The sequence below is a fragment of the Leishmania braziliensis genome, chromosome 32 (assembly GCF_000002845.2).
Source record: "Leishmania braziliensis MHOM/BR/75/M2904 complete genome, chromosome 32".
NCBI lineage: Eukaryota > Euglenozoa > Kinetoplastea > Trypanosomatida > Trypanosomatidae > Leishmania > Leishmania braziliensis.
The window spans coordinates 346,640-373,375 of NC_009324.2; the positions used below are offsets into that span (position 1 = coordinate 346,640).

Below are 26,736 nucleotides of genomic sequence, written 5' to 3' on the forward strand. Positions count from 1 at the left end.
GAGATAGTATCCTCGCAGTCTGTGATGTAGATGAAAGAAATGCGAACGACATTTTCAGCTTTTTTTTTTTACCGCTGTTCTGTTTTGAGTGCGGTGTGCGTGCCGGGCACTATCGGTCCTACGCCCACTCCTCCTGTTGTTTCGCTCGCGGTATTCCCCTTCCGTTTCTTCACCGCTTCTCTCCTCCCTTCTTCACTTCACGTGTCTTCTTCCCCACCTCTTCTTCCCCACCTCTTCCTCCCCCCCCCCCCGGGCATACAACGCCCAGGGAAGGCAAAAATGGGCACTCTTCGCTACAAACACCCACACCCCCACACCACCGCCTCTCTGTGTGTTCTGCGCCGTTCTCTCTCTCTCTCTCTCAACGCTCTTTACCATTTTTCCCAGCCCGAAGCCCACACCATACAGCCACGCCGCTGAGGGAATCGGGTCTTCCCTTCCCCCCTCAAGTACGAGCGCAGGCAGATGACGCTTGGCATATCCTGTACCTTGGAGTGAACCAGCTCTGCCATGGTCACTTCTTCCGCTACATGCAGCCCTTCCTGGAGCTGTCTGTCTAGCAGAACGACTCGTACGACATCTAGGGCATCGTTGAAGTGAGCTGGAGATGAAGGACTTCAAGAAACAGCAGTCCCTGTACACGGTGACGCTGCGCCTGAGCAAGGGTGCCCGCTAGACGGAGATGGTGGACAGCATCATCGTCTTTGTCTACCTCACCGAAGACCAGCAAAAGGTCATCGACTAACTCGTCGATCAGCGCATCTGCATTGTCTCGCTGGTGATGATAGAGGGCGGCGACAGCGCTGATGGAGAAAAGGGCTACTTTATCTTGGCGAACGAGATGACCAAGGTGAACCTTGCCAACCTACAGCACCAGCACACGTCGTTTGCCTACCTCTTTGAGGTGCCTGCGCCGTCGTTGCGAGCACTAAGCGGAGCCGTTCACACCGATGTCGTGTGCAAACGTACGCCACAACGACGCTGTTGCGGAGAAGGGGATCCGAGCCTCTGCAAGTGCACCGAGGACAGAGTGTGTGCTGCCCGAGTCGTGTGGTCGAGCGCATTACCCCCCATGACAACGCCTACTAGGCACACGCACCCGAACGTGCTAACGGGGATGTACCACATGCAACCGGTGGGCGGCGATTACTTTAACCAGTGTGTGATCACGAGCAAGTTCTGCACTCGCCCGTCGTGAGAGGGCGTCGGCCAGTAGCTGTCTGGCGATGTGCTCGGCTTTGAGAACGCTGTGACACGCATCCTCAGCCTGTCTCATGTGATACCATCTTTTTCCGGTCTGTTGGTGGGCTACCGTAGAGCACATGAGACGTTGGCTGATTCCGATATCTACTGTTTCGTCAGGAACACGCTCGACGACGACACTCTGCTAGCTCTGGCGTCCCCGATGGACAAGGAGTAATGTACGAAAAACAAAGTACTCTCCTGCTTGCGGAGCACCGCGATCGGCGGACCAGCTGTTGCGCAATGCCGGTGACGGCTGCAGCAAGTTGCAGTTGTTCTGGGCGAGCAATATCGTTGCGGCCCAGAGGAACAAGCGTGATGTGAGGAGCTTCGTCTTCGGTTTGACCTGTTTCGTGGGGTACCTGAAGGGTAAGGCCTGCAAGGATCAGGGCTTCCCGGTGATGGAGGCGCAACCCTACGCTTCATGAAAGGAGCTGATGATGAAGGAAAGCCTCGGCGAGCCGCTGGCGTGAACCATTTGTGAGTCGCAGCGCAACCTTCAGCACGCAGACGACCGCTGTCTGATCAGGGAGAAGGACCCCTGTCTGAGCAATGGTCTTAGAAGACCACAGCTTAAAGATGTGACGTACGAGAAGAAAGGCTAGTGCTTCATTGGTTCCACGACCGTGTGCGGCATTGCCGCGACCCCCGCTGGTTCTTGGGGGAGGAGGGTGAGTCTTTCGTGGAGGCGCAGAAGTCTTTCACTCTCTTGAGTTTCGCACCTACTTTCTCCTCACACGCATAGTCTGCAGTGTGTCTTTGCATGTATTCGTATGCGTGTGTACTTTGATGCGCGCCTTCTCTCCCTCTCCCACACCCTCTCCCTGCTTGAAGCGCACCGCGGCATCAATGGAGTGTATGGGGCACTGCTGGGGCCGAGAAAAAAGAACGAATTGAAGCGCCGTATTCTCGTGACGTCATTGCACGAGCCACGTTGATGCATTTGATGGTGAGTTCAGCTGGAAGCCGCGCACATGTGAACCGCTCTCGCGAACTCGTTTGTGGTGCAGAGGGTGCCACTGTACTGTTCCGCGTGTTGTGTGAAGTCGTATCATTGTGATGTGAGCCCTACAAACACCAGCGACCTCTCCGTACTCGACTGCCGTCTCGTCTTCACCGTCTTCACTCTTCGTTTCTTCCCCTGCTATATCGCACTTTCTCGTTTCTCCTCTGCGTCGTTGCTTTGCGCGTCTGTGTGCCGGCCGGTGTATCCCCTGCGATGTTTGAGAGTTAAGTTGTTCGCCGTCCTCTTTCGTCATGTTTGACGGGGTGGCACTTCCGTTTGGAGACAGCACACTGAGTGGTCCTTCATCCGCCTCCCAGGAAGTTCGATGGATGGCCTTTGCCCGCGACTTGGTTCTGCAGGAAATACAGAGTACCCCGTCCGCGGCACAGGCATGGGCGGATGCGATAGCCTGCTCGCAAGAGGCACAACGCGGGCACTACCAGTCGTTCTGCGACTTCGAGAATGCCGTGCAGGAGCGACTCCCGCGCAACATGCACGAGGGAAGTCCGTCACCGATTTCAGGCACGGTTCGACCTATCGGCGGCCGCTACCGTTTCGGCCTGCTCGACCGTGTTGAGGTCGCAGCGCCCCCTGCAACGCTTCGGTGTGCAGCGGTGACGGGTGCATCGACGGGAACTGTGCTGTGCCTTCCCAGCGGAGGGGGGCCGGAGTCGAAGGAGGGGGAGGAGGAGGAGGAGCCTCTGTTGATGTCGTCCTCTCCCAGTGTCACACCGTCCGTGACGCAGCCGATGGTTTCCCAGGCCTCCCTCGACGGTGTTTTTTTTGAAGCTCTTCTGAGCCAAGAGCTCAACCTAGCTCTCTGGCGGAGCTGCGGCGCACCACAGGAGGCTCTACAGTGTGCGCTGGAGGAGATGCAGCGGCTAGATCGTGCTGCTTGCGCAGAGGATGCGCTTCTACGCTACCTCAATGCCAGCCGCTGCACCGAACAGCGTGCGTACAAACGGCGGCGCGATGAGCTGCAGTCGCAGTTGCATAAGACGCGCGAGAAGGTCTCAGCTCTGGAGAAGTTGGTGGGCGTTGGAACTGCTGGGTTGTCTGCGCGTGAAGTTGGTATAGGCAAGTGCTTGCGCGCGTGCTTGCTCGAGTAGTGTCTCGGTCTTCTCAACTGGCGTTTCCTCAATGTTGGACATGATGGCCTGTGGGCCTCTCTTTTCTAAAACAGTGGTGTTCCAATGAAAGGAAGGCCTCCCTCATTTTCTCGCTGCCACCCCCGATCATTGTGCCCCAAAGGACCAATGCATGCAGGGAAGAGGCGTTTAGGAACGGGAAAGGAAGAGGGACGCACTCGGTGGATCAACATGCACAGGTGAAGCGATGCTTCGAGCTGATGTGGCTTTGGCGAAATTCTTCCTCGCTCACGCTCTCTCTCTCTGTGCATGTGTGTGTGTGGGGGGGGGGACTTCTTCCGCTGCCCCCCTTTCCTTTCCTTTTTTCTTTCTGTTTGCCATGCGACGAAGTACTTCGGCATTAGAGGGCCGGCAGGTGCATTCTTCATCCTCTCCCTCAGCCCCCTCCCCCGGTTCATGTTTTTCTCGCTGCCGCCTTTCCTCCTCTCGTTTCCGGCTTGGTTGTACGCACCCTCATCCCCACTGAGCTATTCGCCTCTGTGCTGATCCTACGGCACATGCGCTAGCCCCAAGTCTCACAGTAGACAACGAAAGATCACGACCTTCACTGACCGGCGGATCCCACGAGTGCACCACGTGTTCTGCACGCGCTCTGTTCTTTTACGATTCATTCTTTACCAGCTCTACCCAGGTGCTTAACATGTCCAGTGCTTCGACCAGCCCGCCGTTGCCGTCCCCTGACGAACACGTCTTCCTGAACGCACAGGGCGAACGTTTTCACTGCACCACCTTTGCACCGTCACTGTCATGCTTGACACCCACTTCACCGCAAGACACACCGATACCGGTGATTTTGTGCGTGCATGGCGCGGGTATGAGCGGTGATTGCTTTTTTAGGATGGCAAGGGACCTTCAGCGCCACATCGACAAGCCGAACGGCATGATGGCAAACTGTGCTTCACCTCCACTGCAGGAGATTGGTGCACCTTCGATGCCGCACTCTGCATATGAGGCGATGACGTCAAGTGCGGAGGCGCATGGGGATGACATAGACATGCACGTCATGACATACGACCAGCGCTGCCACGGCCGGTCCACTTTCGGCGGCGGCGAAGATCATCTCTCGATCGAGGTGCTGATGCGTGACTTCTTGGACGTACTCCAGTACGCCAAGACAGAGTTGTACCCCACGAGCAACTTTTATGTCCTCGGCCACTCGCTTGGCGGCGCCATCGTGACGCGTGCGCTGAGCGGAAACAAGTCCGCCCTTGACCGTGTTTCTGGCGTGCTTCTTGTAGACGTGGTCGAGGGAACGGCGCAACTGTCGTTACAGCACATGAAGTCCTTCCTCAAAAACCGCCCCAACACGTTTCCCGAGGTGAAGGATGCCGTGGTCTGGTTCTTGCGCATGGGGGGGATGCAGAACCCTGATGGCGCCGAAGTCTCCGTGCCGCCGCTGTTGCAGCAAAACCCCAACACAGGCCTGTGGGAGTGGCGGACGGACATGCACAAAATGGAGAGCGTCTGGGACGGGTGGTTCACCGGCCTCGACGAGGCGTTCATTTCACTGCCGTGCGCTAAGATGCTGTGCACCGCGAACGCGGAGCGGCTGGACAAGGCACTCACGGTTGCACAGATGCAGGGCAAATTTCAGTTCGAGGTAATTGGCAACGGGTGTGGGCACTACGTCATGGACGACGCGACGCTGACCATTGTCGCAAAGGTGCGTCGCTTTGTAAAGCGCAACGAGGTGCTGGGGCAGAAGGTGCAACTTATAAACAGGCACCTCTCTGGTCAGATGAACAATACAACGGTGCCGTCCAACCGCATGTAGGTGCAGCTGCCGCTGTTGATTCACGCCTATGCACCTACCCAACATGAACACAAAGCTCACTGCGCGGAAACGTCCCCCACCCCACCTTCCCTTCAAGAATAGAAATAGGGACAGGGTGTGGAAGCCGCAGCGCAGAATACAAAGGGCAGCGGCTTTTAGGCCCGTGCGTCGTTTGTGTTGGGGTTTTCCTCATTGCCGCCCACGCGGTATATCTTGGGCTTTACGCGACTCTTCTTGTGTTTCTTTTGCGAAAGGGAAATTTGTTTCCTCTCTGTGGCGGTTCTCATGTGGGTCTTGTTCGACTTCCTTGCTCCTTCACACAGTCGCACCCGCACTCAACGAAGAAAGGCCTGCCACCCATGAGGAGGCACTCGCCGCGTCTTGTTTGCCGCTCGTTGTCATTCTCCCAATAAGGCAGGACACAAAAGGAAAGTGCTACACTCATCGCGTGCGCGTACACGTGCGAACCCAGCGTGGACGCTGGCTGCGCTTCTAGAACGCTGGTTGACTGCCCAGGAAGGGGCACCTGGTGTTGCGGTCACGTGCACTTCATTTCCTCGGCCATCTTCTGCCTCACATCTTGGCATGGCTGACTGAATGTGCCGCGCTCAGCACTCCGCAGTTCTCACTGCGGGTCAGTAAGTCGTTTGTATTCGTTCTGTCGTGCAGCTTGCGCACTCTTCTCCTTCATGTATGTTTTATGTATGCGCGTGTCGTCGTGTGTATGCGTTCTCTCCATGGCCCCCTTCTGTCTCTCGCTCCCCATTTTTTTTTTTTGTCCACCCAGCAACGTTAACGCGCGTGCTTGTATCGCCTCCGCCACGTACTGTTTAATACACAAACACCCATACTGACGGACTTGCGTCTCCTTGTCATCACTCTCCACTCACGTCCATGTTTCTACCCACATGAAAGCAAAGCCTCAATTGCCTGCAGACTCGACTCCCCCCATTTTCGAAACTGACACTCCTTTTCGGCCTTCACTACCACACGTACAAACAAGGCACATTTAACCCCCCCCCTATACTGAAAAGTAACTGAGACTCTCTAGAGAAAGCCAGTGCCACCCTGACGAGGGCGCAGAGGCCAGGAGATCCGAGAGGACGGCATATGGGTGCTTCCCCCTCCCCCGTTTTGTGTCTACTTGTGCTTACTGTGTGTGGCTGTTGGCATTTTCTTCTTGTTCGCGGTTCGAGATCTTTTTCTTTTGGGGAATTCGCAAAGGACAGAGGTGCGTGCGAGTGCGGAAGTGTTCATTGCCGGGATTCTATCACCAACCATACGATTTTTCTCCTCGGGGCCTTCCATTCTCTTTCCTCCTCAGCGAAGTAGAGTGTACTGTGCGCTTGTTGTTCGCGGTGCCATTAGCTGTTGTTTGTTGTTGCTCTCGCAGAGGGTGGGCCTCCGTCAGTGAGGGTGTGGTTTGTCGCTGCTGTGTCCTTTTCGTTTCTCTCTTTGTGGTGTACCTTTCCGTTCAGTATTGGCACTCCAGCGCCTCAGTGTCTCTGCGAGTGTGTTTGCTCGCTCCCTTTCTTTTCTCTTGCCATCTTAGTACTTCGTCCAGTCGTGCCACCTGTAACAGGTGCGATCAGGACCGAGGAAGACGGCCCACCCGGATTCCAAAGGAAGAAGGAAACGTCCACCACACAGTTGACACCTGCTCTCCTTCTGTCGGCTCTGCTGACTCGTGATCCTTCATTTCTTTTTTTTTTTTTCACTTGAATTACATTGTTGGGGCTTTGCATCGACGGCTTAGTGGGATAGCGACAGTGGCAGCGGCTGTGGGTGTCTATGTATCGCTGAATGACTGTGGCGCCGCGCGGCCTTCTTGTCCTCTCTCTCCCGGGCCTCTGCTCCTTCCTCTTGCTTCAGCTTCCGCTCCCGTTTCAATCCTCCTTTCTCTCTCTCTCTGTCTGTGTGTGTGTGTGTGTGTGTGCTATGCTGCTGCTGCTGCTGTTACGTGGACTACTCTGCAGTATTCATTCCATTTTGCGTCCTTCTCGCTTTTCGAGTCTTTTCGGCCTTGTTTTTCAACAATCCAGGAAAAGAAGCATTACGTACACAGCGACTCTATCGTGACCTGCCTTCACTTCATTTTCCCCTTTACCAATACTGCAGGCCATGTCGTGGTGTCAGGAGCATTGCAGCGGCTTGTGGCGGTCGGAGGACATGATCCGTGTCAACATCATTGTTCAGCGAGAAGTGCTGCATGACACAATGTACGAGATTGGGATGCTGGGCCGTGTGCAGTTTCTCGACATGAACCAAGGCGTGACGGCGTTTGCCAGACCGTTCACAGAAGAGCTGCGTCGCTGCGAAGAGCTGCAACGCAAGCTTCACTTCATCGAGGAGTCGATGCGCAAGGATGTGGCGTTGCTTGAGAAGTACCCCACGGACATCAACATGAGCGCCACCGTGGAGGAGATGCAGTCATCGCTGCTACGGAGTCAAATGCATATGATTGATGACCGCATCGAGTCGACCGTGAACGATTTGACCGCCATGCTCACATCGCTCGAAGGGTTCCAGCATGAGATGAACCAGAACCAGGAGATGACACTACTCTACTACAAATACCAGCTTTTGGTGGAGACGCCACCTGTCAGCATCGCGAGCAACAGCAGCTTTGCCCACCGCGGCGCTGCCGTTACCTCAGAGGCGTTCTCCCGCCTTTCCAGCCTTTTCGGCATCATTGACACAACACTCAGCGAAGAGCTCTACCGCCTGTGCTATCGCATCACCCGCGGCAACGCCATTGTCGAGATCAATAATGAGCCGGCCATGTTCGTCGATGTTCAGACCGGAAAGCGCAATGTGGCCAAGACGACATTCGTCGTGCTGTGTGCCTCGGCGACAATGATCACCCGCTTGAGGAAGCTCATGAGTGGACTCGGCGCTAACGTGTACAGCCTGGACGAGGTGCAGAGTCGCGGTATCGAGCTCACGACCTCGACCACCGCCCATCACGTCGAGGACACTGTCGAGGGAGTCAAGCGGCGCAAGCACGATGTCCTGACACAGTGGTATGAAGAGCATCGATTGTATAAGACGTACCTGAAGGTGGAGAAGGTGGTGCTGACAACAATGAACATGTGCGCCATGTCTGGCTCCACCTGCACGGCCTCCGCGTGGGTGCCGCTGCGCCACGAGCAGGCTCTTCGCCGTGCATTGCAGGACGCTGTCGCCTCCGCAAACGGCAGCGTTGAGTCCATCGTGACGCTCCACAATGAACAGCAGCACCCGCCTACGTTTTTCGAGACTACCCGCTTCACCGAGTCCTTCCAGAGCATTGTCGATAGCTACGGCATGGCACGCTACAAGGAGATCAACCCCGGCGTGTTTACCATCATCACGTTCCCGTACCTGTTCGGCATCATGTACGGCGACATTGGCCACGGCTTTCTCCTGCTGTTCATTGCTCTCTTCTTTGTAAGCAAAGAAAAGGCCTGGCGCACAGCGCAGCTCAACGAGATAGTCGCCATGGTGTTCGGTGGCCGTTACTTATTGTTGCTTATGTCCCTCTTTGCCATCTACATGGGCGTCCTCTATAACGACTTCTTTGGCTTTTCCCTGAACCTCTTCTCCAGCGGGTATACGTGGGCGCCGATCGCTGAGCAGAATGGTACCACCTACCCGACGACGCCGAGCGGGTTGCCAAGTGTGAAGCCGCCCCACGTGTATACGATGGGGTTGGACGCAGCATGGGCCGAGACGGACAATAAGCTCGAGTTCTACAACTCTGTCAAGATGAAGCATGCTGTCATTGTCGGTGTGGCCCAGATGCTGGCGGGTCTCTTGCTCTCGCTTAGCAACAGTATCTATGAGAAAAACTGGTACAAGGTCGGCTTTTTATTTGTGCCTGAGTTCCTTTTCCTGCTTTGCACCTTTGGATATATGTCGATCCTCATCATGGTGAAGTGGTGCTGCACCTGGGAGAACACAAACAAGGCGCCGAGCATCCTGGAGATCATGACGAACTTTTTCCTGCAACCTGGCTCGGTGCCGAACCCACTCTTCCGTGGACAGGCTGCGCTGCAGGTGTTCCTGCTCCTCTTGGCGTTTGTGATGGTGCCCTTCATGCTGCTGGGAATGCCGTACATCGAGATGCGCGACTACAAGCGGTGGAAACAGCGCCGGCATGTTGGCGGCGGCCGCCACTACGGCGGATCGCAACGGGCCAGCATGATCACGATCGAAAACGCCGACTTCTCGGACGTCTTCTTCAACGAGCCGCCGGTGTCGCGGCAGCACCGGTCGTATTGCGACAGTGGTGACGAGAGGGCGCATCGCAGCTTGATGAGCGATGACGATACCGCGGCCCCGCCAGCCGCGAACATCTTCTTCGATGATGACAGTATGCATCCCTTTGGTGGAGCTCCATCGGACAGCGAGGGCGGTGCAACGGCCCAGGTGATCCAGAACGAAAATGAGAAGTTTGAGAACTTCGATGTATCGGAGTTGATCATTCACTATGCCATTCACACCATTGAGTACGTGCTGAGCAGTGTGTCAAACACCGCATCGTACCTGCGTTTGTGGGCGCTGTCACTCGCCCATGCGCAGCTCTCCGAGGTCTTCTTCAACTTCGCCGTCGTCCAAACCCTCAACGTCGACAACAGCTCTGGGCTTGTGATCGCCATTGGGGTGTTGTTATGGCTTGGGGCTACACTTGGCGTGTTAGTAGGCATGGAGGCCCTGTCAGCGTTTTTGCACGCGCTGCGGCTGCACTGGGTCGAGTTCCAGAGCAAATTCTACGCCGGCGACGGCCGGGCGTTTGATCCGATGGACCTGCTAAGCCTTAACATGCAAAGCTGACGTGGTTAGTGGGGGAATGGGTAGCGGCGCTGCATTCTTGGCCTGCTCTGCGATAAGTGCCATGCTCGTGGACACATGTGCGTTGGTGAGCCCCTTCGTTCCCTTTCTCGTGCTTTGTCGAACTGCCAAGGAGAGCGGAACGGAAAATGGAAAGCACACGGCCCCACGGGAGGAACGAGTGCGACTGCCTCACATGGTTCATGCCTTGCCTTTCCTCCGGCTGCAGATACCACCGACTCCTTCCCCACCTTCTTTCCGCTTTTCTCCCCACAAACCCCTCCCCCCTCCCTCCTGTTTCTTCCTGCTCGTTTTTTTTATTTATTATTGTGTTCATTCTTGTGACTCATTTGAGATGTATGCCGTAGCCAGCCCTGCTACCGAGTGGCGTGTACAATGCGTGTTGCGTGTGTGCGAGTGCATCTCCCTCTTCGTCTGTCGTTTGTCTTGTCGTCGTTTCCTCTCTCTTTCGTACTGCGTTGCTTTCCTCACTTGCTGCCGACGTCAACGCACACAGCGTCCGTCCGTCCGCACACACACACACACACACACAAAGGTGCACTGAAAAGGAAAATACAGAAAACGATGAGGTAGTATAACTGTTGCCTCCCTCCCTTTTCCCTACTGCCCTCCCTCGTCGTGGCACATACTGCGTCATCGAGTACGGGAAATAAACGAGCGGATTCTTGAATGGAAGGATGGTTCTGGGTTGGGGTGGGCTACACGCGTTGTCCTAAGGAATGCTCTTCCTCAGAAGATCGTTATAGCGCAGTCTATGGCTGAGGCCAACAGCCGTGATGCACACACCCGTCCTCACCCCACCTTTGGCACTCCCTTCCACGTGCTCTACCTCTGTTTCCCTCCCTTCCCGTCTATGTCTGTGTCTTTTGCCCCGTCTCCACATCCGCCCTGCTTCTCCGCGGCTAGTGAAGCGTCGAAGCGTCCTCCCAGCTCACTGAGCAAGCGAAAGAAATCACGAAGAACCACGGCACACACACACAAAAAGCGTCTATCAGGGACACACCTCTACTCTTGATTTTTTCTTCGCCTCTCGCCCTTTTTTTCATTGTCACCGTCCTTTCAACATCTCAGCAAGCCCTGCCGACATCACGAGCGTCCTCACCTTTTCTTTTTCTGCCTCAGTTTTTCTGGCTTCTCATCAGGTCTATCGCCCCCGTCTGTTTCACATCTTTTTTCCGTTCTTTGAACGACTCTTGTCACGCTCCGCTGGCAACGTGTCGGTAGAGACCTCTTTTCTTCTACTTGTCATTCTCTCTGTTTCGCCACCCTTATAGCGATTGTGGTTCTTTTTTATCGCTGCTGTTCAGTGACCCGCTTTTCTTCTTCCTTTTCTCTATGTGTGTGGGGTTTCTTGCTTGCCCGCAATCTTGTGCTCTTTCGCTATTGTGTGTGTGCGTGCCTCATCGCACGCGCCCCTCCTTTCTTTATCATATGCTCGTTATTATCTTGTCTGTTAGTCGCTCTCCGTCCCCGTAGCGTTGGACCCCCCTCCCCCACCCCCATCACCACCACAATTTGCATTGGCTCTATACGGCATTTGCGCACTTGTGCTTCTCATCGTTTTCGTTATCTTCGCTGTTCTTTTCCCTTTGTTCTTGTTCTCGTAGACACCACCATCTCTGGAGAAAACGACGTAACTCCTCAGCGAGGTCGCAAGCAGAAGAACCACGGCCACGGGCGATAAAACGAGGTACGGTTCGGTTGCTCGCACGTCCACTCGATTCAGTGTATCGTTTGCGCTCTCTTTCATCTCGCGCTCTGCTTCTTTCCGTTGCCGTTTCTCTCTTTTTTTTTTTTGCACTCTTTTGCTCGTATTGTTCTGTTCTTCCTACAGCCACCCACTCATTTGTGCGCCGCGCGCTTTCTCCCCGTCACGCCTTTTGTTTCTTCACCAATCACCACATTCGCGGCCCAGTCAGAAAAAAAAAGAAAACATACCAACCGAAACCTATATGCCAGCCATGAGGCAGTCGCATAGCAAGAGTTCTAACACTCTTGCTGATGTGGAAGACAAGCCCTTTTTCGTGGCCACCTTTAAGCGCACCCCCAGTCGCTGTGGTGCTTTAGAGAAAGACGATGATATGCCGTCGAGCTTGATAACCTCGCGTTCCAATGTGCCTGGCATGACGCCTCAGGAGCTCATGGCGGCGCACCGCTTCTCCCTCGCCGAGATCTCGAAGCGGGCGGATCCCGACCTGCACAGCCTCACCCTCAGTCGTCATCAGGTAGAGCCGGAAGATATTTGCCACGCCTCGCTCGGCGACATTCCGGATGACGAATACCGCGACGCGTTGGAAAGCTTCAAGTTTGGTCACGCTGACGATTGAGTGCACCATCAGTTTTCCCTTTTTCCTCTTCGTTTACTGCTGCTTGCAGATCGTGCTTAATGCGTGTGAATTTTTTTTTGGGGACAACTGCGGTGCTCAGCAGCTCTGATGTGGCTCGCAGAGTCTGCCGTTGAGGGGAGAGGGAAGGCACTGAGAACATAGGCCAGTAGAGAAGTCAAAACACAAACACACGTCTTCATCCATCGACTCGATGTTCTGATGCATCTTTTTCCCCTCCTGCCGCTTCTTAGCTGTTCTCCACCAGCTGATCTCGTCAAGGCAGACATCAGATCAGGAGCGGCCGCATGCCCTTTATGCTTCGAACACACTCGCCGGTGCAGGGACAAGGGACTGCGGCCCCCTCCCTGCTTGCCGCTAAGGCGCCGAGCGCGACGCAATGGAGCCGTGGGACCTGGCGTGCTGAAAGGACAACGGGGCCAGCTGAGACACAGAGAAGCCCGTGTGGCTGCTGCTACGGACTCGCTCTCTCTCTCCTCGTGGCGCTCGACACGGGACCCGACCGCGGTGCTGGGACGGCTGCCGGGCTGTTGCTGTAGGCGTATACTTGCTGGCGTGTGGGTGGTAGAAGAGGTATGAGGAGAGCAAAAATGGAGTTCGTGGGAGTTTAGGGTGTTCGTGTTTTTCTTTTGTGTTTGGCTCATTTTTTTTTTATACCGCCTTATTGTCCGGAAAACAAAAAGAGGTATAAAACGGGTCGCTGAAGGGGGTCAGCGTCGCCGAGGTGTACGGATGTGCTTCTGGTGGTTTGTCGTTGCTGTGCTCGTGTGTAGATGGTGGGAGTCTGTTAATGTTTTTCGCGTTTTCTGTGTATTTCTGCCTTCTCTTCCCTCTTGTGGGTTTGGTGCTGGTGTCAGGGGCGGTGCTCGTTCATTATGGCGCTCTTTTGTCTTACTGAGTTTTCGTGTATAGCCTATTTGTATTTTGGGAGCCTCCCCCTTGTTTCGTGGCTGTGTGGCACAGTCCGCAGGAACGACCTGCCGGCGGGGTGAGCTTCTCCGCAAGCAAGCGACCACTCGCTGTGTGCTCATTCTAAGGTTCCCTACTGACCCATTGTACGTGCACACTCACACACCCATACATACAGACACGCATCTGCGCGCCCGCAATGAATTCGCGCGCCTTTTTTTTCTTTCGCTTCGTACACCCTTTGAAGATTTTCTGCTCTCCCTTTTTCTCCTGCCTCACGTGTGATCATTGACTCGCTTCTATTTTTTGTTTTTAGTTTCGGTTTGCGCTCCGCTTTCACTCCTCGTTCTCCCTCTCACTCTCTAGTTGTTGTAGTGGTGGCTTCTCTCTCTTCTCATTTATGTGTCTACCTGACAATGGATGATCGGGAATGCACCTGGTTCTCGTGCTGTTACTCCCGGTGCACCGTGACCGTGGCTGTCAGGGGCAGGGGACATTCACTTCACCTATGAAGAAAGCGCAAGCACCTCAAAGCATCGTCTTATTATTGTTGTGTGTGCTTGCGTTTTCGGCTCTTTGGAGATTGGTTTTACCGACATACAGGCATCAGCTGAGGCGTGCGCTACTGAAGTGGGGTGGAGGCGCCTGCGTATATTGACGTGTACCTCTAAACTCGGCAGGCAACAGCAAGGGAATGGTGTGTGGTAAAGTCTTTGTGGCGCAGTGAGGTAGTTTCCTCCTTATTACCGGCTTTGCTTCTGAAGCTGCTCAGCCCCGCTGTCGCGCAGTACTGCGTGATGACGGACTCTGTGTCGTGACGGTGTGTGTGTGTGTGTGTGTGTGTGAGGGGTGGTGCTCAGACTGCTTAGCTGCACATCAAGGGAGTACCGCTTTACGGTATGCTCGACACTATCATTTCACGTTTTTTTTTTTTTGATAGAGTTTTCCTTGATTTGTGATGTTCTGCTCTTCCTTATCTGTCTTCCTTCCTAACCCCCTTTTTTACTCCATGAGGCTTGGCAACTCAGTCCGCAGCGCTGCATACTCTGCCCTGCTCTCTTCCTCCACTGTCTCTTTCCGAACATACCTCCCGCAGAAATTGGCAAGCAGCAAGAAGGCGCTGGTGTACGTACCACACGGCATTCTCAAACCTTTTTCTTCCCCTCCCCCTCTTCCTCAGTTCCCACCGTTTTATCTTGTGGTGGTGGTGGTTGCGTGGGACTCATCACGTTGCGCACGATCTTTTTTTTTTTGTGGTGGTGGTGGGGTGGTGGCGGTGGTGGTTGGGTGGTGGTGGAGGAGAGACGTGCTTTCGCGTGTTTATCTAATGGTTGCCCCTAATCAAACCCTTTGTTCTTTTTGGTTACCCTCTTTGCTTATGCTTGCTCGAGCGTGTTGCCACGCTATTCTGAGAATTCGAACGTGAGTGAGTGCCTCTCTCTACTTTACTGTACGGGTGTCTGTCTAACGAGTCACTTGTGTGCTGAGGTGCATGGAGAAATCGGTCCTTCATTTTTTCTTTTTGTTGTTGTCCTCTTCTTTCGTGTTCCGTCTTGTTTGTTTGTTTGTTTTGTTCTGTTGTTTTGTGGGTTGGAGGTGTGCCCATACCGCACACCCCATTATTCCCCTCACTTCTTTTCTACACCGTCGCGCTGTTCGCTCTCATTTTGGGACTAGTGAGGATGAAGCAAAAAAGAAAAAACACGCAAGCACCATAACGGCACAGCACCTCATCTCGGTTTGTGCAGTGCCTTTAGTGCTTCTCTCAGCCGCGGCCTGCTCGAGCGCGTATTCCTCTCTCCGCGTAGGTATATATATATATATACATGTGTGTGTGTGTGTGTGTGCGTGTCGCATCTCTCTCGGGCACATTCATCTGCTCTCATTACTTGAGTGTTTGCGTGCGTTCTCGTATGACTTCTCATTCCTCTTTTCCGCTTTCTTTGGCTCGTTGAGATGACGAAAGTGCAAATTGGGTTGTGGGAAGGTGTAGGGACGTGCTGTGGAGAATAACGAGGGCTACAGACAAGATAAGAGCCCTTGAAAAACTGTAGGAAAGAGGGAGAGCAGGAGCGGAAAGAAGACGTCAGATGTGGTGAGGACTCGTACTTTCAGGTTTTCATTGCATTATTTTTCTAGTCTTTTGACAAACCAAGCAGCAAAACGAGAGGGGAGAAACAACCTTACCTACCCATTCTGGGCAGTGCTGCCGACACCACTAACGTGATTGCCGCAGCAGGCGGGGGTAATAGGCACCCAGCAGCCTTCTTTGTCGTTCTGTCCTATTCGTCATCCCCCACAAGTGCAGCCTCTCATTCATATGAAACATATATATGGGTCTGTCCCAGGAGAGGAGAGAAGTGTGTGTACCCCTATCCAGACCAGATAGCGTGCTTGCGTCAGCTTGTTGTGCTTGCACGTTGGGAACTATTCTGGTACTCCACACTCACCGCCGCACATCACGCGCAGCAAGACGCATGCGGAACTCACCAAAAAGAGGAAAATAGGACGGGGTGACGTTTCCTTCTTCTTTTTTCCTCTTGCTGCCTTTCTGGTTTCTATGAGTTGTGTGCGAGCGCTACCGCACACCCTGGAGCTTTTCCTCTCCCCCTCGCGGCGTTACCTCTAACTCAACCACTGTTTTTCTATGAAATAGAAGCGCGCGCCCTGATGGCGGGCGACTCCTCAGTGCGTGGTGCCTGGGTCCAGGGCCCCACGGCACAGGGAAGCCAAGCAGCTTCAGTCCCGGCCCTCGCTCTCTACTGGCGTGGGGAGCCTGCGCCTGGTGGCGGCCGGCACGATGGAGGGGGTCTCTGAGGCGGCCTGCGGGGCGAGGGTGGGTGGGTGCAGCTCGAGTCTGCGGCCGTGCTCGGATGACTGGGGTCGGCGCATGGCTGCGGCGCGTGTCTAGCGCTGCGGCGCACGGCGCGAGCTGCCTGTGGCGGGCTGGAGGAGGAGTGGTGTTTGGCTCATGTTGCGCGGCCGTGAATGGACACACTGGAGCGAAAAAAAAAACTAACGTCGACCTTATCCCAGATGTTGGTGCTCCCTTTGCCCGTGACATCGACATTTCCCCTCCCCTCCCCCTCCGTTACACTCACTACTCGCTACCGAAAGGCTTTTGCACAGGCTTTTCTGTGTGTGCACCTCTCTGGGGTCTATTTTCGTCCCCCTCTCTTTCTCCCTGCCGAGCTGGTCTTTTCTTTGTATTCTTTTTACTGAAACCTGTCACACCAGGGAGTTGACTGCCGCCTTCTCAGGGGGGCACTCAGGCATAACTCGCGTCCGGTATTGCGGTCCTTCTACAGCTTGCCTGCTGTTGTGGCAGAGCTGGGTGGATATGTTTGTCGAATTAGCCATCGTTGTGGCGGTGCTTCTCGTGTGTTGGTATCGTAGCTTCCGACCGCGCTCCACGAATCAGCTGCGACCCTCTTATCAGAGCCATCGCAGCACTGCCGGGCTTTGCGCTGGTGACTATGTCGTGATTGGCGGCGGTGTTGCGGGGCTCGCTGCAGCCGCGGAGTTGCTACGTCGTACCGATGAAACATGTCAGATCATCCTGATCGAAAGTGGGAACGACCCGCAGTCGGCGTCTGCAGCAGCGCTCCTCTTTGAAGTAGGTCGACGCGACCGGTTGTTGTCTTTTGCGCCAGACCTTGTCCGGGTGCCACAGGAACTGCTACTGAAGGGAGTGCGCCCCACCTTTCTAGGTGGCACGCCTGATGAAGGGTACCTCGCACAGCGCCCGTGGCACTACTTCCAAGATGAAGAGGTCCTTTTAGGGACCTCTTCGAGTGGGAGCGGCGAAACATTGTCGGCAGCAAAGGCAAAGGCGAATCGATATCGTCAGCTGCAGTACGCTGCCTACCCCCGTGGTGTCGGGCTTGGTGGCACAGCGCTGCTGGACTGGGGCATACACCTGAACTCTCTTTGGCCGTCTACGCCGGAGGCGGTGCCAGATGCCGAAAAGGCAACGTTCAGAACCGCGATGACCTGCAATGAAGCATTGCCGCAGTGGACTCGGTTGCCCATGCGCTTCCCAGACGTCCGAAATCCTCTCTCCTGGGCCTTTGCTGAAGCCGTCAAGACTCTCAAGCTAGCTGCACCGTACCTGCCCAGTGTCTCAGCGCCTGTCAAGCGAGGTGCTGTGTTTCCTTGTTACCTGTACCTCGACGAAGATGGCAGGCGTCTGGCGCTTCCTTCGGCTGTGCTGGGCGACATCGCAGCAGACGAGCTCCACCGCCGACTGAGCGTGCTGACAGGGTACACGGCGGTGGACTTAGACCTGGCGGCGCAGGACGGCGGCGAGGCCGAAGAGCGTGGGGTGCGCGTTATAGGTGTGCAAGTGCGCCTCAGTCGCGGTGGCGCAGGTGCGGTCATCTCCATCCCCGTGAGAAAGGGCGTAGTTGTTGCGGCTGGAGCTCTGCATAGTCCGCGCCTGCTACACAGGATGTCCCGATATCGTGCAATGCGCATGCTGAAACCTCCATCATCCACAGTTCCTGTGCGCGATGCGCTGGCACTGCCGCTCATTTTCTCCGCGGTGCAGGCGGTCTCAGCTGACAGCCTCAATGTGCGGGATGCGAAGTCGAGCGCGATATGGTGGCTCACCCAGCGAGGCCCCTACTTGACACCGCTCTGTGACACAGTTTTGTCGCTACCACTGCCCCACATCGGCTCACAGGCGGAGCTGCGTGTTGTGCTTTTCCCCTTTGGCGGGCGGGATGCCGCTCGGTTCAAGGGCATGGGATGGGACATCGTCCTTGGTACCCCGCTGCAGGCCTTCACAATGCTTCTGATCTTTCATGGCATTGATGGATTGGAGCACATGATGACGCTGGATGAAGAAGCGCCTCAGCCTGGTGTAGCGCATACCCGCGCGCTTTGTTCTCACCAGGCTGTCTGCTCGTTGTCCGAGGAGGTGCACCGCAAGGTTCAGGATGGGTTCCTTGCAGGCATCAAGGAGTGCCGCCGCCTCACAGAAGCCGAACCGCTGGCAAGTCTAGCACTCAAGCCGGGAATCGAATCAACGGATTTCACCCTGCTCGTACCTAGCGACGCGTCGAAGGCTGTTCGACTCGCCCAGCTCTCCCGGCTGCCACCATCGAAGCGCTCGGCCCGCGGGAAGGCGGAACTGAAGCAACTGCTCGAGTGGTCGCACCGCGTCACGGCGACGGAGTCGTACATGCGTCGTTACGTGGACACGCACGCATATTGGCTTGGTTTTGCCAGTGGCAGCAGCGAGGCCTTTTTGGCTTCATCGTCGTCCACGCCCTGCTCGTCGCGGGTCGCAGGGCTGCAGAACGTGTTTGTTGGCGATAGCTCCGCCGTTACTACTGCGCATTGGTCCGGTGTGGGAAAACGCGACACACTTGCGGCAGGCAGTCGTAGCACCTGTATGGATGCCGCAGTACGAGCCGTGACGGAGCTTGTGAAGATCCGCGGGCAGTCGTAGATGCCTTCTTGAGAGAAAGAGGTAGCACAGCTGTGCCAGGTAGCATGCGTGCGAAGCGGCAGTAAACAGTACATCCTTCTCCATACGTAATTTTCCGTGTGCGGCGTTTGCGGATGGCGCGGGTAACCGAGGCTCATCGACCCTTTGTGTTGTACCCGCCAGCATCTCTCGCGCTACGCATCACGTCTTTGTCCTCACGAATCGTGTCTTCACCCCCTCCCCTTCCACGTCTCACCCGAACGGTGTGGGGTGGCGCTGAGGGAGTTGTGATGGGGAGCTCCTTTGTGCGTGTAGGTACCTTTTGGCTGTGTGTTCGGTCCTCTGAATTTGCACAGTGGTGCCTGCAATCGACGTAACAGCAAGTAGCAGCGCCGAAAATCAGCGAAAGAGGAAGACAACCGCCTCTTGCAGCAACGAGGGCGATGCTGGACGAGTATGCGTGGAAATGACTAAAAGCAAGCCTCCATGCTACGCCTCTTCTTTACCGCTCTCCACCCTCTTGACACCCTGTCCGCCCTGGAGTCGTGCGAGTGCTGCCGCAGTGCGACAGGCAACTGCATGACCGCCTACTGGATGTCTGTACACGCCCGTTTAGGTGTATTGGCTACCATGTGTCCGCATCTCGCAGGCTTTTTTTCTACACCATACCATCTTCGTCCACACTTGTCAACTCGCATCCTCTTCGTTCTTTGTGTGTAATTGCCATGATTTGTCCCTGCCTGCCGTCAGATTTCCACGGTGGGGTGCGGGACGTGCGCACCTTTACACTCACAGTGGGGTCTCCTGCTTCGAACATAATCTTCGAAACAGGACACTCTTCCTCGCCAACGACTCTGCGCTGACGTTGGACAATCGCAAGAAGAGTTCATGAAAAGCCGCACACCGTGTCTCAGTGTAGCTTTCTCCTCCCCGCCCCCTTGTGAGAAGCGGCTGATGAGCCTGTCTTTCTGACACTCAACGAACACACGCATCCTAGATCAACACGTGACAGTACTCACCGCAACGCAATCAATGCTATCATGGCACACACATCAAGTGTGGCGTTGACGGATGAGGAGGTACTACGGCGCGTGCAGGTGCTCGGCGACGCCCTCGCCGAGGAGCAGCGCCAGACTAAGGTTGCAATCGACTTACGGAAGCCGCTGCGTGACTGGCATGTCCAGATTCGGCTGCTGGAGGAGGTGGCGCGCCTGCTCGCCGATGACATCTCTGACCGCCTTGCCTTTGTGGGGTGGATGTCTCTCTATATGAGGAATTGCCTGCTGCACTCGATGCAGAGCCGGCGCACACGAATTGCGGTGGCAGCGGTGAACGTTCTTGAATCTCTTGTGCAGCATGGTGCCAATCGCGCTGCTGTTGCCGTTGTGTGCTCTTGGTTTCTCCCCTGCCTCGTAAGACTCGCCGCGAACCCCTCTGCAGTGTCGGTGGTGTCCGCTGCGGCGATGCATGCATTGCTCTCTGTGGCAGAGAAATGCATGCTCACCCTTGAGAGCTTTAGCGGCCTCTTGTGCGACTGCGGTGCCTCCAGCGCAGCCGTGCGCCGTTGTTCTGTCGAGGTTTTGCGCTCCTACCTGCAAGCGGTCAAGGGCACCTCAATTCAACTGTCCATCAACGCCTACACTAAGGCTATCCATCGCGTGATCAGCGATCGTATGCGCGACGCCGACGCAGGGGTTCGGCATGCGGCGCGGCGTTGTTTCTGGGCCCTGCACATCTTGGAGCCAGCGTCGACAGGGGCTCTTCTTCGCCTATTGCCCGCGGGCCTGCAGCGACAGCTGGCCGCCGAACGCGCAGATGCGATGCAGGAGCTCCAAGCAGTGGTGTCCTCACCGGTCCCACCTACGTCGTCTCTGTCGGCTCCGTGGTGTGGCAGCTCTGTGCATCTGCATCCACGCGGTACAGACGCCACGCCTGCATCCCGCACCGTCACGTTAAAGGACGATTTGCAAAGCGCAGTGGCAAGCCGTGCGCGCGTGTTAGCGGTGCGTGCCACGACTCCAAGAAAGGCACGTCATCAGCTGCTGCGGTCGGCAAAACAGGCCGTGCTTCACCAAGAGGCGGACGCTGGTCGTCTACCAACGCCATATTTGTCGCCTCCCAGAGGAAGGACCGTGACCATGAATACCGTATCACCGCGCTTGTACGCCGTATCGCATCGCTCAGGTGGTGGCACATCCTTGCTCACAGCCATGGAGAGCACCGACTGGGCAGTTCGGCGCGCTGCCGTGCTCCAAGGGCAGAGACTGTGCGAGAGCGGTACCTTGACGAGCGAGGACATCGCACATCTGCTAGAAGGACTGCTCAGTCGTCTGCGGGACATTCATTTCCGCGTTGTGGAGGGGGCACAAAATTGTCTGCTCACATTGGTGGCGCGAGCGCCAACAGCCACGCAGAACGAGTTTCGAAGTCTGCTTCCCTTTCTGGTAGGTGCACTCGTGCGCAACACGAGCCATGCTCGGCCGGCCGTGTGCGTTGGTGCTCGTTATTTGCTCGACCACATTGTGCGCACCCATGAGCCGCCACAGGAGGTTCTGAAAGCGGTGTTGCGTGCCGCGGACGACGTCGGCGGCGGTGGCGTCACCATGAATCAGCGCTACGCAGAGCTCCTCCATTATTTGATGACGGTGCGTCCCTCTCTTTTCGCTGAGGTGTCAACGATGGGCATCGCTGTGCGGGGCGTACTTGCGCACTTGCACGCACTGGAAATGCCGCAATCAAAGGGGAACCATCGCCCGGGAGATCGGGCGGCACAGACAAGCTGGTGCAGTGCTCTCGGCGCAGTGCTGCTTGCGTGCCCTGGATCGTTTCGGCAGATAGCGGAGCGGCTCGCACCGTCGGAGCAGGAGGAAGTGCGCACGGCACTCCGCAAGGGCTTTGGATTGATGGACAGGCACTGGGAGGAGCAGCTCTCGGACATCTTTGAAGGTGGTAAAAGGTGGTTGCGTTGCCCATTTGCCGAGGAGCTGATGGCCTGCAGAATGACAAAGTGGGACGTCGCGGGGACTGGCAAGCTGCTATCTGGTGCAGACGACCGAACGATCAGGGACGGTGACGTGTCGGGCGTGACATCGCTAAGGAGTAGCACATTGCAGAATGCCTCAACGCAACTGCGTGAGTTTCTTTCGTCCAACGGAGCATGTCTTCTGTCAGCAGAGGCAGTGTCAGCTCTTCCAGAAGACGCAGGACCGGTAGTGCCATCCCAACTGGCACAGCCGGCTATTGCAACTCGTATGCCGTGGACTGCGCGTGCTAGTGCCGATGCGAGTGAGGGGTACGGCGATGTTCCTGCACCTGTTCCGCAATGCGCCTTACCCGCGGCAGAGCGTAGCAGGGACGCTGTTGCTTGCTTTCTCCGCAAGCGGCCTCAATGCAGAGGCGCCGAGGAGCGCCGCCGCGCGTTGCTGTCATTGGCGGAGGCGCTACGCGCTGACAGTGCCACGGCCGAGAGGGTAGCCATTCTACATCGCCTGAACTGTGTACCAGAGGAGGTGGTGCGGCTGCTAATGCACTGGGAGCGGGAGTTATCCGATGTGGAAAGGGAGATGCACCACAGTGTGCGATGGGCTATATTGACGACCTTGCAGGCACTGCTGCAGTGGCCTGCTGCTAGTTCTTCAGTGGCACGACAGCTTACTCGCGTACTGGGCATCTGCCGTGCTGGTCTCGACGACCCCTTTGTGGAGGTGCAGCTGCAGGCGACGTCCTGCCTCGACACCCTCCTCACCGCTTCCAAGCTGCCTGCCGATCTCTGCCTCAACGCCATCTCCAGTTGTGTAATGCGATGGTTAGAGGGCCCCATGGGCGACGCTGCGACTTCAGGCTGGCTGGTCCTTGTCCACATGATCATTCGAGTCGTGGAGCAGGCGCAGCTGACGCTAGCAGGGGAGAAGGATACGAACGGAATAAGCTCTGTAGGGCTTCCTGGCGAGCCAGGGTGTCCGCAGTCGGCCGCACTGACCGCTCCGGTACTACATCGTGTTGTAGCCACCCTCAAACGTTGCCTCACCCACTGCCACGTTTCTGTAAGATTGTGTGCTGTATTGGTGCTTGTGGGGATTCGGCGTTTATTGGGGGACACTGTGACGCTACCATTCCTGGCGCCGCTCTCTACTGTTCACATGCGCCTTATTGATGTGTATCTGGGAAAGGGGATGGAGGAGTGTCCATGACGTCATGTGAGTTGACCGACCCCCCCCCCCCCCCTTCACAAGTGAATTTCGCCTCTTTCTTTGTATCCGTCGTCTAGGTGCGCCACGGCACTTTTTGTTCCCCCCTTACCGCTGTTGATGCGCCGCATATCGATACCGTCAGCCCCTCTCCCCTCTTCCCCTTTCCCGCTAACCCGCGTCATCTCCCTACGGCGGGTGGCACACAGAGAGAGTACGACAGGGAGATGGACGAATGCAGCAGTCTGTACCTCGAATCATTCTGCTAATCTCTGTATAGGGTCCCATGTTCCACCTGCGTGGACTCGTATCCCCACCCTTTCCTCACACAAGCCCCTTTCACAGTTCCCTACCTCATCCCTGTCACACCGCCATTGAACTGGTGTTTTGCTTTCTGTATCCACGACGATAACACACGCGTCTACACCTTTACGCGCTTGTCAGCATTGGCTAGCGACACCCAGAGTACCACATAAACTTTCTCTCCTCAACCACGTCCCCGAGCCAACTGCGCACAGGCAAGAGAAAGGTCATACGAGCCGATTTGTTCTACGAATACACCATCGAAGTATTTCCACGCACACAGCAGACAATAAGAGAGACCCCCCCTCCACACACACACACACGCTCAAAGCAGTTTACTACAGGGGCACGCCAACACACCCACATAAACGTACACACATTTAGTTAATGTCCTACGTCGTCTACGCGGTGGAGAATGCGGATCGAATGATCCTGATGGGTCCGACAGTGGCAGACCAGCCCACATTCAAGGCCATCACGCTTAGCTACATTCAGGCGCCGAAGCTGGCACGTCGTATGGCGACTGGAGAATTCACGCCAGAGGAGCCGTACGCCTACGAGGCGGCTGAGCTGATCCGCTCTACCTTTATTGGCAAGCAGGTGCAGTTCGTTGAGGACTACTACATCGAGGCGCTGCAACGAAGCGCCGGTCGTATCATGGGTGCCAATCAGCAGGAAGCGACGGGCATGTTACTCAAGGAAGGCTTGGCCACGCTGCCCGATCGTATGCCGCCGCGTATAGAGAAGGAGCTCTACGAAATCTACTCGCTCATGTCTGCTGCAGCGCGTGCGGCCCGCAAGGGTCTCTTTAGCGGCGATGGCGACAAGCACGTGCGTCAGATGAAATCGTATACCCCCGAGGAGCTCGCTGAGAAAATTGAGGGGATCAAGGGCCAGCAGCTCCTGTCCCGCGTCGAGAAGGTGTTATCGCCTACGCTGCTAATCATCTCCGTCAAGGAGCTTGGCGACACGCAGTTCGCAGCCCATCTGACCGGCATCACCACGAAGGACAATGGCAATGAGTCCATCAATACCGAGGCCAAGTTCTTTATTGAGCGTCTGCTGCTGAACCGCAACGTGAAGGTGCGCTACGACGGACTCGACGGGTTCAACAACGTCATGATCTCCATCATGTCTCCTAAGGGCTCCTTCCAGGAAGAGCTCCTGTCTAAGGGCTACGTGAAGATTCAGAATGCGACGCTGCCGCTGTCCACCCGCATCGACCAGATTATCTCTGCCGAGACTTCTGCCAAGAAACAGCGTGTCGGGTGCTGGAAAAACTACGTAGAGCCGGCTGGGGTTGCTCCGTCCGAGACTGCCGAGTGCGAGTGGGGTCCTCATCCTCCTTGTGCGATCGGCGAGGATGATCAGATGGATGCCAAAGTTCCCGCGGCACCGAGGGTGGCGGGTCTTCCGACTACGCTGCCGGACGGCACTCCTGGTCCGGTGTACACGGGGCCGATCGAGTTTGTTGGCACACTGGTGCAGGTGGTACACGGTGACACAGTTGTTATCCGCGACGACGCCTCTACTGAGCTTCGCCGTGTCTCTCTGGCTGGTGTGCGTAGCAGCAAGAACATTGTCCGTGACCAGGACGGCAACTCGCCTGAGACACGTGTCACGTACAACGACTACTCTTGGGAGGCCAAGGAGTTCCTGCGCAGCCGGTACATTGGGTCCAAGGTGGTGGTGTTCGCCGAGTACGCGCGTGTGATGCCGGAGACGAAGGAAATTCGCCTCGCAGCAACGGTGCAGGTGAAGCACACGGGCATTAACATTGGCGTGGCGCTGCTGGAGGCCGGCTACGCTACGTTCTTCCTTGGCCGCAATGACAAGCACTCCAAGGCAGGCGAGCTTGCCGCCGCCGAGGATGGCGCGAAAGAGGAGAAGAAGGGCGTTCACCGCAACACTCCTGCGCCGCCGATGAAGGTGCTCGAGCTGAACCACCTCGGCGAGACGCGCGGCCGCTACTATCTCAGCTTCCTACAGCGCGGTATGCAGGGCAACCGGCCGCCCCCATTGAAGGGTGTGGTGGACCTGGTGCTCGGCCCCAGCTCGCTGCGCGTGTACATTCCGAAAGAGAACTTTCAGATCCCGGTCAAGGTCGCAGGCATTATGACACCATCCGCCGCTTTTCACCCCAACGATAAGGCGGACCCGTTTGCGCAGGAGGCGAAGGACTTCGCGATTGATCTCGTGCAGCAGCGCAGCGTCACCATCCAGGTCTTCACCTCCGACCGTGCTGGCAACTTTATCTCGTCTATCACTTTAGGGGACGGCACAAACATTTCTGTCGCGCTGGTCGCCGAGGGATTCGCGACGGTGGCGAACGCGGACCGCTTGCCTTTTGCACAGCAGCTGATGGACGCGGAGAGCGCGGCGCGCGAGGCGAAGAAGCACATCTGGTCCGCCGCTGGCGCAATCCCGCATCGTGCGCTGAAGATGGAGCAGGAGCGCGCCGCCAACAATCCGCACGCGCTGACCCGCGTTCTCGATGAGACGTCCCATTTTGTGCCATATGTGATCACCAACATCGCAGACGACGGGCTGTCGGTGCACTTACAGGGCTACGACGAGGTGCAGGACACCAAGAAGGGACAAATCCAGTGCCTCCTTAATGGCACTGTCGCCCGTGAGAGCTACACCCCCAAAAAGGGCGAGCGTGTAATCGCCCAGTACAGCGGTGACAAGACGTGGTGCCGCGCCACAGTGCTCAAGGCTCCACGCGACGGCAAGGCGGAGGTGCAGTTCATTGACTTTGGCAACACCGAAGCGGTGCCGGTACAGAACATCCGCGCTGTGCCGCGCGGCCCCGAGTACGCGCTGGTGCGTGAGACGCCCGCGTTTGCGAAGCTGGCCCGTCTCGCCTACCTCAAGTCGGCCAACCAAGACGAAATGTTCGCTGGCGTCGCCTGCGAAGCTGTAGAGGAGTACTCTGAGGGTGAGGTGCTGGCGAAGGCTGTGTACCGCGACGGCTTTGACCACGTGTACTACACCGTGGCGACCAGCGAGAATGTGCCATCGCTGAGTGAGACTCTACTGCAGCGTGGCTTGGCGCTGTTGGACCGCCGCGCCTCTGCTGTGAACCCTGCAGACTACCGCCTACACGAAGCTGCGCAGGAGATCGCACGAAAGGGACACAAGAACCTGTGGCAGTACGGTGATATTGATGAGGGTGACGCCGACTACTAGGAACATGTTGTGTGCACGTAAGTGTTTCACAGGGTGTTCTTCCACTGGGTGCATTTTTCCTTTCGTTTCAGTGTGGGATCACCGAGTACTGTCGAACGTCCTTGGGTGAAATCCGCAACGGGGTGTGGCCTCTGCCTGTGCCTCGTCTGACGTTGGTTGCTGGATGCATGGGTGGTCAAACTCTCGCTACTCCCTTCCCTCAACTGTGCCATTTCCCCCTCCTCCCCCTCCCCCCCCTCTCTCTCGTTGTTGTACATTTGTGGCTGCAGGCACGGCTTCCCGTACTGCAGTTGTGTGGGTGGTGGTGGGGGGGTTCTCTCTTTTTGTTCTCCTTTAAGTTTGCGCTTTTATTTCACCAATGGG

The 26,736-nt window shown here is 56.3% G+C and overlaps 6 protein-coding genes across 6 annotated transcripts; all 6 read left to right on the plus strand.

Annotated features, from left to right (window-relative positions):
- Positions 1-2,955: 2,955 nt before the first annotated feature.
- On the plus strand, positions 2,956-3,357 carry LBRM_32_0990 (conserved hypothetical protein; the record flags this gene model as incomplete). The annotated part of the gene is made up of 1 exon (XM_001567406.1): positions 2,956-3,357. One exon carries the CDS (start codon positions 2,956-2,958, stop codon positions 3,355-3,357), a length of 402 nt encoding a protein of 133 aa, XP_001567456.1.
- A 970-nt stretch (positions 3,358-4,327) lies between these two features.
- Positions 4,328-5,170, plus strand: LBRM_32_1000 (conserved hypothetical protein; the record flags this gene model as incomplete). Its single annotated transcript, XM_001567407.1, has 1 exon — positions 4,328-5,170. One exon carries the CDS (start codon positions 4,328-4,330, stop codon positions 5,168-5,170), a length of 843 nt encoding a protein of 280 aa, XP_001567457.1.
- Positions 5,171-7,291: 2,121 nt separating this feature from the next.
- Positions 7,292-9,985, plus strand: LBRM_32_1010 (putative vacuolar proton-ATPase-like protein; the record flags this gene model as incomplete). The annotated part of the gene is made up of 1 exon (XM_001567408.2): positions 7,292-9,985. The coding sequence occupies one exon, from the start codon at positions 7,292-7,294 to the stop codon at positions 9,983-9,985; it is 2,694 nt and encodes an 897-aa protein (XP_001567458.1).
- Positions 9,986-16,597: 6,612 nt separating this feature from the next.
- LBRM_32_1020 (conserved hypothetical protein) lies at positions 16,598-18,712 on the plus strand (the record flags this gene model as incomplete). Its single annotated transcript, XM_001567409.1, has 1 exon — positions 16,598-18,712. One exon carries the CDS (start codon positions 16,598-16,600, stop codon positions 18,710-18,712), a length of 2,115 nt encoding a protein of 704 aa, XP_001567459.1.
- Positions 18,713-19,731: 1,019 nt separating this feature from the next.
- LBRM_32_1030 (conserved hypothetical protein) lies at positions 19,732-22,881 on the plus strand (the record flags this gene model as incomplete). The annotated part of the gene is made up of 1 exon (XM_001567410.2): positions 19,732-22,881. One exon carries the CDS (start codon positions 19,732-19,734, stop codon positions 22,879-22,881), a length of 3,150 nt encoding a protein of 1,049 aa, XP_001567460.1.
- Positions 22,882-23,568: 687 nt separating this feature from the next.
- LBRM_32_1040 (conserved hypothetical protein) lies at positions 23,569-26,373 on the plus strand (the record flags this gene model as incomplete). Its single annotated transcript, XM_001567411.2, has 1 exon — positions 23,569-26,373. The coding sequence occupies one exon, from the start codon at positions 23,569-23,571 to the stop codon at positions 26,371-26,373; it is 2,805 nt and encodes a 934-aa protein (XP_001567461.2).
- Between the last annotated feature and the right edge of the window lie 363 nt (positions 26,374-26,736).